General features: G+C 38.6%; 2 protein-coding genes across 2 annotated transcripts; both read left to right on the forward strand.

Moving 5' to 3' along the window:
* The first annotated feature begins 632 nt into the window (after positions 1 to 632).
* LOC138224016 (nodal homolog 2-A-like) lies at positions 633 to 3,604 on the forward strand. The gene is made up of 3 exons (XM_069180233.1): positions 633 to 934; positions 1,854 to 2,692; positions 3,127 to 3,604. The coding sequence occupies exons 1-3, from the start codon at positions 688 to 690 to the stop codon at positions 3,277 to 3,279; spliced, it is 1,239 nt and encodes a 412-aa protein (XP_069036334.1). The 5' UTR covers positions 633 to 687; the 3' UTR covers positions 3,280 to 3,604.
* Positions 3,605 to 7,380: 3,776 nt separating this feature from the next.
* LOC102688952 (nodal homolog 2-A-like) lies at positions 7,381 to 10,779 on the forward strand. Its single transcript, XM_069180223.1, has 3 exons — positions 7,381 to 7,968; positions 8,886 to 9,724; positions 9,911 to 10,779. Exons 1-3 carry the CDS (start codon positions 7,617 to 7,619, stop codon positions 10,061 to 10,063), a joined length of 1,344 nt encoding a protein of 447 aa, XP_069036324.1. The 5' UTR covers positions 7,381 to 7,616; the 3' UTR covers positions 10,064 to 10,779.
* Positions 10,780 to 11,282: the final 503 nt, after the last annotated feature.

An 11,282-nucleotide genomic window follows, 5' to 3' on the forward strand; every position in this document is an offset into this window, starting at 1 on the left:
AACCTTAAGTGATAACAAGTTGAATCTTTTTCGTGCTTATTCCTGTGCTTCCAACCTTTATCAGCAATAATATACTTTTTAGATAACAATATTAGTGCGTTTAATTACGAACACTTGGGTTTGAGTACCTGTGTTGATAATGAGTTTATTTTCATCTTTTTTCGAATTATAAAAACTGAATGTAACTTTTATTAGATCTCCAAATAATGAACGGATCCACGGCTAGCTCTCATCACAATCAAAAGCTTTCATTAGCATGTATCCATACTTTTATCATTTATTTCATAAATGTGTTGTTCACCTGTCTTAATCATACAAACGATACCTGCTTTGTTGCTTATGAATAAGAAAAGAGGACTGTCTTTTAAGACAATGAACTTGACAGGTGTGGCCTTTAAATGTAAAGTAATACCCGTCCAGGAACATCAAAGAACTGTTGATGGGGAGGTTCATCAAAGACCAACTGTCTGCTATAAATGGTCTTCTAGCCAAGCCTACCCACACTTTCACTTGAGCTGAGGACAAGCAAGGGACAAGAAGCAAGCTGCTCTCTTTCCCAGGCAAGTCTACAAGCACAACTACAAAACCCAGAATATGGAGCATCACATTTTATTTTTTTTCCTCGGCGGACTTGGTGTGTTTTGGACAGGAATCGTCACTACGGACCCTGTTCCGGTAACGGACACAATGGAAGACGGGGACATGTATGGTGTTGAGGTACATCCCACCTTAGATGGCAATAGCTCTGTCTCCAATGCTGCGGTTGCTCCCGCTTTGCGACACAGGGGGTCTCAACACAAGAGCAGGTATCCGAGGTACATGATGCACCTCTACCGCTCCGTCAAATCCGCTGGCGGGGTCGGAGCAGCAGCGGCAGCCGAGGACAACCCCGTTCTAAAGGAATCCAATTCGGTACTGAGCCTGGTGGCAAAAAGTAAGTCGTTTTATAATTAATTAATACTCTTGTTTAAATTGTGCCAAAGTGGTTGTCTTTGAGTTAACACCAATAATGTACGACAGCAAACGTCTATAGCTGATTGTCAGTGCCGCGATAGCCATATTCATATATTTCTGTTACTTTTATTGTTAATAACCGTCTGTGGGTGATTGTTAGTGTACTGATAGCCAGTGCTGTAAGTATTCTCTTTCTGTATATTCTTGTTATTTTATATACATACATTAGGTTTAAGGATTACTTGTAATGTGTTCGAGATGCCTGTTTAAGTTCAGCATCATCGTGTGTCTCAATACACTTTGCTATGCAGCTGATGGACTCCAGGAAGCAGGGTTTCAGACTTTACGCTTGATCAGTCAATAGAGAGGTTATCTACCCACCCTCATCAGATGTCCTCTTTTACAACCTACAGTGTGTTAGGGTGCTTATTAGACTTTAAAGTTTTTTTTGTGAATGTGTGTATTGGTTAGCCCAGACGTCTGTTACAAATGTGACTGCAAAGGAGTTCAATATACATTCTGCCGTGTTTTGACATTTGGCACGTTTAGTCTGTTAGTGCGCAATGTTTTTTCAAGCGCATCTGCTGGCAACGCTCAAGTGATACTGTACAGCATTTAGCTCAATCCTCCTAACTTGCTCGCCTCATTTACCTTTAGTAGAACGGGTGTCTGGCGTCTTTATTGTTTATGCAATAATCCTAAATTAAGTCTACTGAATATAGATAGGTTTCCATACTGATTTGACTTTCAGAAAGATTCATTTACATGAGAAAGATTTTAATTTACTGAAAATAAAACATTTCTGAAACATTAATCAGCAAACTATAGTTTTTTTTTAATCTTTCATTTAATGTATGGTCTTGTTCCAATATTTGATTTCTCCTGTTTTTGTTTTACAGGCTGCCATCAGATTGGGGATAAATGGAGTGTCACTTTTGACATGTCTTCCATCTCTGCTGATGACGATGTCCAGCTGTCTGAGCTCCACTTCAGACTGCCTTCTTTCTCTGCATCCAAAAGAGTGACGGTGGAGATCTTTCACTCCAGGGAGCAGGAGTGTGCCGAGGAGTCAGATAGCCAGCCGTGCCAGGACCGCTTGTTCCTGGGCAGCTTCAGTGCCTCTCCAGCTGACACTAACTCATCCTGGAAAATCTTCAACGTCACAGCCCTGCTCAAGTACTGGCTCCACCAGGGGGAGAGTTTTGTGAACAGAGAGGGGGCAGCAGTCATAGGGGATCCCCTCCATGAAGTGCCAGAAGAGGAACACAAGGAGAGGCTGGAGCAGGGACAACAGCACAAGCACCACGCCAACAGCACTGAGAGCAGCAGCAAAAGTAAAGTCTACCATAAGACTGTGGACCGAGTCATGATGGTAGTCTTCTCCAAACACAACCACTCCAGAGAGGAGACGGGTATGCCAACCCTTATCCACACTGTGGAGCACTCCAAATATATCACCCTGGACAAAGCTGGGGACCAGTCAGGCAGGCGACAGAAGAGGAACAGGAATGAGCAGGAGAGAATGAAGTTGGCCGGTAATGTTGGGGTCACCGCTCCCACACCTGAGAGCCCCAAGAGTCCACTGTGCAGGAAGGTGGACATGTGGGTAGACTTTGACCAGATTGGCTGGAACCAGTGGATCGTGCACCCGAAACGGTACAATGCCTTTAGATGCGAGGGAGAGTGTCCCTGTCCTGTGGATGAGACATTTAATCCTACCAACCATGCATACATGCAGGTACGTAATATTGTTATGAATGGAACTTTTCATCTAAGATATTTCATAATTTACTTTAATCTAAAAAATCCATAACACTCTGAGTTCTCTAAATTTCTCACTTGATATTCTCTAAATCAATATCTTGTCCACATATTTCAGTGTTATTAACATTGCAATAGGATTCTTAAAGATTATATATCAGAATAAAATTATGTTATCCTTGTAGTTTCACATCACTAAGATACTTCTGTACATTCTACACATTTATGCATTACTTATCACCTTCAGTGCCGCAATGATTTTAAACAACGTTCTTTATTCACCTTCACAGAGTTTGCTACCAACACGTGTTATGTACTGTCCTGTTTCAAAGCTTCTACACTAAGGTGTGTGTTTAATACGATATGGCAATTTCTATTTGTAGTAACAAGTATTTTCTTTTCTCCCTGCAGAGTCTGATGAAACTGTACCATCCAGACAAAGTGCCAAGTATATCCTGCGTGCCCTCAAGACTTGGCCCACTTTCGATGCTCTATTACGAGAATGGAGAGCTGGTACTGCGACATCATGAGGAAATGATGGTGGAGGAGTGTGGCTGTCACTGATCAGAACCCCTTAACGGCATCACAGAGGGACTCAAATTCACTTCGTACTCACTTCGAATTCAGAAGCACAAGACCAAGGAGACTCATTTCCTATATTTCTTCACGAAATGAGCCACAGAGGCTTGGTCTGAGTAAGCCAGAAGAAATAGAAACTAAAGCAGTATGAAATGGTGTGAAAATTTTTTTTTTTTTAAATACTGCAATTTTTACTTCAGGTTTATCTTTGCTAACTAGGTATGGGTTACTTTAAAGAATTTTGTGGAATAATGTTGTTTTTGAATATGTTTTTTCACAGAGAGAAAACTGACTTTTCATAAATATCCTGGCAAAGGTGCATCGTAAAAGCTCTTGTATTTGATTTTTTCTTGTGTATAGTTTAAGTGATCAAATGTCAGAGATGCAATATATAGTTTTAAATATGTAGTTTCAAATAATGACATGTTATTAGAAAGAAGAACTGTGAATACTTTGTATATTAGATATACATATATTTTACTGGTTATTATTTACAACTCAGAGAAAGCTTTGCAAGTTTGAAGCTCTCAATCAGTAATGGTTGGTTTATATCCTGTGGATAATGCTTGAGTATTTGGGTATGAAACCCAATTAATTATGTCACCGTTTCAGAATTGTTTTGTCAGTTTATGTCTTTAAATTGGATTGTAGTAACTTGCAATGTGTTTTGCTTCACATTTTAGATTTATATTTTTGTAACAATGTTACACAAATGGATGCATGTACTGTATATTGGATTATTAAACTATTGTAACAATAAAATTCCTGAATTTGTCCTTTTTGGATAATTTGAACAAAAGCCTCCTGAAACTCTCAATACGTCGTATCACACTCTGTGTTTCCATTTCTGTTGTTGATTGTTTAAATGACTCAGACAAGTAAGTTTACCCTATAGTTAGTTCTGGTAATTATTTTCATAAGCATATACATAATTGAACTCTAATTAGACTAGTTAATTTAAATTACTTGGTTCAGTTTTATCACCCTTTCAATTGATGGGCACTACATTAATAATTCACACATCCATGGGTATCACCCCTGTCTTAAGGAAACATATGACCAAGGTCATGTGTTAAACATCGCTTACTATCTTGCCTGGAAAATCTGGTTCTAAGGAAAGCAGCCTCTAATTTTTATTAGAGAGCCATGATATATGCAACCAAAGAAAATGAAAAAAATATTAATGGTGATTCACATTCAGTTTGCTAACTATGCATTTCTAATATGCAGTATTATTTTATTTAAGGAACAGGTAAAGGCTTATTCCATGCTGAAAGGAAAAGAAAAGGGACACAATGTTTTGGCTGTGGAGCCTTCTTCAGTTGTCACACCTGAAATAACCAGTCAGAACGATTGTAGGTCTGTGCATTAATACTGCTAGGACTGTGTATTTGTTCAGGGAGGACATACCTTATACCCTGGCTGGGGAGGGCTGTAGTCTATATACAGGGTGTATAACCCCCAAAGAGCAGAGACTTGGCAACATCAATAATCTAAAACCAATGATAATACTAATTCCACTCAAGCTATCAATAAATGGGCCAGGGTGGACTAAAAAACAGACAACAAATGTGGGCTATAAGGACTTCCTAATGTGATCGTTTACAATGAACTGCGATTCTTTGATCTTTGATCTGTGCTATTGTTCATGTTCTTTGCGTTGTTGTTTTTGGACTCCCCTTGATTTCATGATTCAGCTTTAGGAATGTAGTTAAAAGGTTACACCGCAAGAGGGCGAGGGAAGCCTTTTTTCTACGAACAAAAGGATCTCAAACGAGACCATAGGACTTTCGTTTCATCAGTTCGTTTGGTAGTAGTTAATTAATGCAATCAAAAGGATCAATTGACATCTTAATAAAATATCGACTCTGTAGCTTAAATACTTATGTCACAGTATAACGTACCATTCTTAATGGCTGTATTCATCTGATAAATCTTAATCGTCCCCTTGATCTTCAAAAGCTTCTCTCTGACGTTTAAGAAACTCCGGCTTCTTACGGAAAAGCTTCGATACTTTATATTAAAATACATGGCAGGGCATGTACTATAGAAAGAGGATATAATGATACTTTTTTGTTCCAAATCCAGAGATGTTTTCATTGAAAGATTGTTTTAACAAGTGTCGGCTTTATTGAGGAAGTATGTTTTCAAACATTTTATAAAATATTCGCAACAAATTAAAAATGAAGTAAGAAGCTCTGGCGCTTTATAGATTTAATCTTAGTTTTATTCATTTATATAGACAGAATTTGAATCATACAAGATGAACTGAGTTAAAAAAGTGTGAAATGCGTTTTTCTCGGAAGGTGATAACGACTGTTTAAAGTTAAATGACTGGTTCGTGGATTTTTATTTAGCTTGCTCGGTACTTTTTGTAAAAAACAGTCAATATTTACAAGTTAGTAATGTGTACATGACAAAATTTCATAAAATGATAAATATTTGTAAACGACGGAATATTATTCAATTTTCTACATTTCAGACAGGTTTGTATCATTAAGTTAAAAATACCTCAAAATTAAAAAGCTCGGTGCTTAATGTTTAAAACGTTTTAAATGTTTAGTTTAATTGTGTTCGTTTGTAATCATTAAATGATCAAATACATAATGACGGAAAAAATCAATAAGGGTAAGAATTTGATCTTGTAGACATTTTTAAATGTTCATTATATATGCACGTCTGACCTTTAAACCCGATTTGACTCTTTTATCTCAATAGAGAGAAGTTGGTAGCATTATGCAGCTAAAACAAACATCTTTTAAATCCCTCCGTTGATCCCGAGAGAAGTAGCTCATTAGCAAAATTAGAGTGATTTTGCTGATAATTTGAATTTGTCATTTAAAGAGTTTGCTAAGAATGTAATTAATTTCGTCCGTAATCGTATCACATATTCTTCCGGTAGCTGTGTAGTATCTCCGATAGTTCGCAAAGCATGATGTTTAAACTATGTAATTCGGTAGTTTTGTTTTGTGTTTGTGAACCCACTTCTATCAATAAGAGAAAAGAATCACTGCTAAGCATTCAGATTGTATATATAAACACATTTCTGTAGCTATTAAACTTTCATTGTAGCCTAACAGATAATGAAGATGCAGTATTCTGCGTCCTCGCATGGACCTTTAAATGCTTTTGAATTCATATGAAATCTGTGGCACTGCCTTAGTCTGTAAAAGTTAAAAACACTGTTTCAGATACAAAAAAAAATAGAACTGTAAGGCGGTGTTCTAGGCGGCTACCTCGCAGCCAATTTGAGACATTTTACAGTATTCCAAAATCTTGGTGTCAGAGCTTTTGAGGTACTAGAAATATTTTACGCGTTTGAAGAAGCACCCAAGTTCTGAGCGAGTTTAAGCGCACAGGAAGATTTATTGTTTGATCTTTGTGATCTTTTTCCAGCTGTTTGATACCTTTGGACATCAAAGCACCGACACTGTAAAGTATGTTTATTGTGTGTACAATGACGTTGTGGGTCAGTAAGTATATGGTGTGGACAATGTGTACAATAAAGAAACGTTAGGGATCAATAGAATTTGATCACCTTAATGCTCCTCAGCGGTAAACTGCCTGTGTATCTCATCCTACAGTGATTAATACTGAACGAACTAAATTCTCAGTTTGTTTTGTCATCAATTTTAAGAGGGAAAATCAACGTTTTTGGCATCCAATTTTCACCGTTTAAAAAAAAGAAAAAAAGGTTCCGAACTCCACTGATATTCATTTAAAGAATAACCTTATGTGATAACAAGTTGAATCTTTTTCGTGCTTATTGTACTGTGCTTTCAACCTTTATCAGCAATAATATATTTTTGGAAAACAATATAAGTGCGTTTAGTTACGAACACTTGGGTTTGAGTACCTGTGTTGATAATGAGTTTATTTTCATCTTTTTTCGAATTATAAAAACTGAATGTAAATTTTATTAGATCTCCAAATAATGAACGGATCCACGGCTAGCTCTCATCACAATCAAAAGCTTTCATTAGCATGTGTCTATACTTTTATCATTTATTTCATAAATGTGTTGTTCACCTGTCTTAATCATACAAACGATACCTGCTTTGTTGCTTATGAATAAGAAAAGAGGACTTTCTTTTAAGACAATGAACTTGACAGGTGTGGCCTTTAAATGGAAAGTAATACCCGTCCAGGAACATCAAAGAACTGTTGATGGGGAGGTTCATCAAAGACCAACTGTCTGCTATAAATGGTCTTCTAGCCAAGCCTACCCACACTTTCACTTGAGCTGAGGACAAGCAAGGGACAAGAAGCAAGCTGCTCTCTTTCCCAGGCAAGTCTACAAGCACAACTACAAAACCCAGAATATGGAGCATCACATTTTCATTTTCTTCCTCGGCGGACTTGGTGTGTTTTGGACAGGAATCGTCACTACGGACCCTGTTCCGGTAACGGACAAAATGGAAGACGGGGACATGTATGGTGTTGAGGTACATCCCACCTTAGATGGCAATAGCTCTGTCTCCAATGCTGCGGTTGCTCCCGCTTTGCGACACAGGGGGTCTCAACACAAGAGCAGGTATCCGAGGTACATGATGCACCTCTACCGCTCCGTCAAATCCGCTGGCGGGGTCGGAGCAGCAGCGGCAGCAGCGGGTCAAGCCGAGGACAACCCCGTTCTAAAGGAATCCAATTCGGTACTGAGCCTGGTGGCAAAAAGTAAGTCGTTTTATTATAAATTAATACTCTTGTTTAAATTGTGCCAAAGTGGTTGTCTTTGAGTTAACACCAATAATGTACGACAGCAAACGTCTATAGCTGATTGTCAGTGCAGCGATAGCCATATTCATATATTTCTGTTACTTTTATTGTTAATAACCGTCTGTGGGTGATTGTTAGTGTACTGATAGCCAGTGCTGTAAGTATTCTCTTTCTGTATATTCTTGTTATTTTATATACATACATTAGGTTTAAGGATTACTTGTAATGTGTTCGAGATGCCTGTTTAAGTTCAGCATCATCGTGTGTCTCAATACACTTTGCTATGCAGCTGATGGACTCCAGGAAGCAGGGTTTCAGACTTTACGCTTGATCAGTCAATAGAGAGGTTATCTACCCACCCTCATCAGATGTCCTCTTTTACAACCTACAGTGTGTTAGGGTGCTTAATTGACTTTAAAGTTTTTTTTGTGAATGTGTGTATTGGTTAGCCCAGACGTCTGTTACAAATGTGACTGCAAAGGAGTTCAATATACATTCTGCCGTGTTTTGACATTTGGCACGTTTAGTCTGTTAGTGCGCAATGTTTTTTCAAGCGCATCTGCTGGCAACGCTCAAGTGATACTGTACAGCATTTAGCTCAATCCTCCTAGCTTGCTCGTCTCATTTACCTTTAGTAGAACGGGTGTCTGGTGTCTTTATTGTTTATGCAATAATCCTAAATTAAGTCTACTGAATATAGATAGGTTTCCATACTGATTTGACTTTCAGAAAGATTCATTTACATGAGAAAGATTTTAATTTACTGAAAATAAAACATTTCTGAAACATTAATCAGCAAACTAGTTTTTTTTTAATCTTTCATTTAATGTATGGTCTTGTTCTGATATTTGATTTATCCTGTTTTTGTTTTACAGGCTGCCATCAGATTGGGGATAAATGGAGTGTCACTTTTGACATGTCTTCCATCTCTGCTGATGACGATGTCCAGCTGTCTGAGCTCCGCTTCAGACTGCCTTCTTTCTCTGCATCCAAAAGAGTGACGGTGGAGATCTTTCACTCCAGGGAGCAGGAGTGTGCCGAGGAGTCAGATAGCCAGCCATGCCAGGACCGCTTGTTCCTGGGCAGCTTCAGTGCCTCTCCAGCTGACTCTAACTCATCCTGGAAAATCTTCAACGTCACAGCCCTGCTCAAGTACTGGCTCCACCAGGGGGAGAGTTTTGTGAACGGAGAGGAGGCAGCAGTCATAGGGGATCCCCTCCACGAAGTGCCAGAAGAGGAACACAAGGAGAGGCTGGAGCAGGGACAACAGCACAAGCACCACGCCAACAGCACTGAGAGCAGCAGCAAAAGTAAAGTCTACCATAAGACTGTGGACCGAGTCATGATGGTGGTCTTCTCCAAACACAACCACTCCAGAGAGGAAACGGGTATGCCAACCCTTATCCACACTGTGGAGCACTCCAAATATATTACCCTGGACAAAGTTGTGGACCAGTCAGGTCAGCGACAGAAGAGGAACAGGAATGGGCAGGAGAGAGTGAAGTTGGCCGGTAATGTTGGGGGCACCGCTCCCACACCTGAGAGCCCCCAGAGTCCACTGTGCAGGAAGGTGGACATGTGGGTAGACTTTGACCAGATTGGCTGGAACCAGTGGATCGTGCACCCGAAACGGTACAATGCCTTCAGGTGTGAGGGAGAGTGTCCCTGTCCTGTGGATGAGACATTTAATCCTACCAACCATGCATACATGCAGGTACGTAATATTGTTATGAATGGAACTTTTTAAACAACGATTTTAAACAACGTTCACCTTCACATAGTTTGCTACCAACACATGTTATGTACTGTACTGTGTCAAAGCTTCTACACTAAGGTGTGTGTTTAATACGATAGGGCAATTTCTATTTGTAGTAACAAGTATTTTCTTTTCTCCCTGCAGAGTCTGGTGAAACTGTACCATCCAGACAAAGTGCCAAGTATATCCTGTGTGCCCACAAGACTCGGCCCACTTTCCATGCTCTATTACGAGAATGGAGAGCTGGTACTGCGACATCATGAGGAAATGATGGTGGAGGAGTGTGGCTGTCACTGAGCAGAACCCCTTAACAGCATCGTAGTGTAACTCAAATTCACTTCGGACTTAGAAATTAGAAGTCCGCACTTAGAAATCAGAAGCACAAGAAGCAAAAGACTCGTTTCCTATCTTTATTCATGAAATGAGATGTGGGGGCTCGATGCGAGTAACCCAAAAGGAATGGAAACTCAGGTGGTCTGGTTTCAAATGTATTTTTATAAAATACTGAATTTTTGCTTCAGGTATGACCTTGTTAACTAGGTATATGTTACTTTTTGCAATGTGTGGAATGGTATTGTTTTTTAATATACATATATTTTGTGCCAGAGTGTAGACTGACTTTTCAGTCATTTCCTGGCCAAGGTAAATCATAAAAGCTCTTGTACAGTATATATCTTTTGTATGTTGTTATCTAATGTCAGGGATGTAATATTTACCGTTTCAAAAATTTTGTTATAATAAATACATGTAATTAGAAATGTGAATAATGTATATATCATATATATTGTTGATTAGATTGCAATTCAGGCTATTTTTAAGCTTTCAGTTCCCCATTGTTGTAATCAAGCTACACAGATTCATTCTTGGGGGTCATTAAAGTAGTTTGTAAAATATGAATTGATGTTTTTAAAATCATATGGATTGGTAATTATAATAATTGTTTAAAAGGACACTATGTTCTTCCTAATTTGAAAATAAAATGTTTTTTTCAAAAATTGATGAAGTCTCTCAAAGTCAAGTCTCTCCTGCAGTTATCTTTGGGGTCAGGATTTCCTCTGCTTTCTTACTCTAAAATATAAAGAACTACACATTTTGTGTAAAAATTATTTAAAACTATGAGTATTGTGAGGAACCCTACACAGCCCAACAAGCTCTGCCAATCAAGAAAAAGAAAAGTGCAGGGTACTGGTCTTGGGTTGCTGTGTGTTATATAAGTAAAATGTATTCATTTTTAAATAAAACAAAGTTAAATACAATATTTCATGGACCTTTAGTTAAATCTAAATGATAACATTTTTTGAGTACAGATGCAATTAAATCTGTTATCATGATGTAAACTCCCTGTGAAATGGCTTAGAATTATCCTTTGGGAAAACCTGTAGTTCTTCCCGAGTGTTTCTGTTCCACTGTGTCAGTTTCCTTGCGTGAGGTCATGCCCTTTCAGATTCTAAGGTGGGGAGAATGTTTACTTTGGAACAGTAAGGAAGGGGGGGGGGGGGCTCTGGTGTCAGGAAGT

The sequence above is a fragment of the Lepisosteus oculatus genome, chromosome 2, assembly GCF_040954835.1.
Source record: "Lepisosteus oculatus isolate fLepOcu1 chromosome 2, fLepOcu1.hap2, whole genome shotgun sequence".
NCBI classification, from domain to species: Eukaryota; Metazoa; Chordata; class Actinopteri; order Semionotiformes; family Lepisosteidae; genus Lepisosteus; species Lepisosteus oculatus.

What these genes read in the sequence shown, in the direction of transcription:
- LOC138224016 (XM_069180233.1), top strand. Translation starts at nt 688, where the DNA reads ATGGAAGACGGGGACATGTATGGTGTTGAGGTACATCCCACCTTAGAT. An exon ending in ACTGAGCCTGGTGGCAAAAA is followed by an intron (nt 935 to 1,853) that starts GTAAGTCGTTTT and finishes TTTGTTTTACAG; the next exon opens with GCTGCCATCAGATTGGGGAT. An exon ending in CCAACCATGCATACATGCAG is followed by an intron (nt 2,693 to 3,126) that starts GTACGTAATATT and finishes TTCTCCCTGCAG; the next exon opens with AGTCTGATGAAACTGTACCA.
- LOC102688952 (XM_069180223.1), top strand. Translation starts at nt 7,617, where the DNA reads ATGGAGCATCACATTTTCATTTTCTTCCTCGGCGGACTTGGTGTGTTT. An exon ending in ACTGAGCCTGGTGGCAAAAA is followed by an intron (nt 7,969 to 8,885) that starts GTAAGTCGTTTT and finishes TTTGTTTTACAG; the next exon opens with GCTGCCATCAGATTGGGGAT. An exon ending in CCAACCATGCATACATGCAG is followed by an intron (nt 9,725 to 9,910) that starts GTACGTAATATT and finishes TTCTCCCTGCAG; the next exon opens with AGTCTGGTGAAACTGTACCA.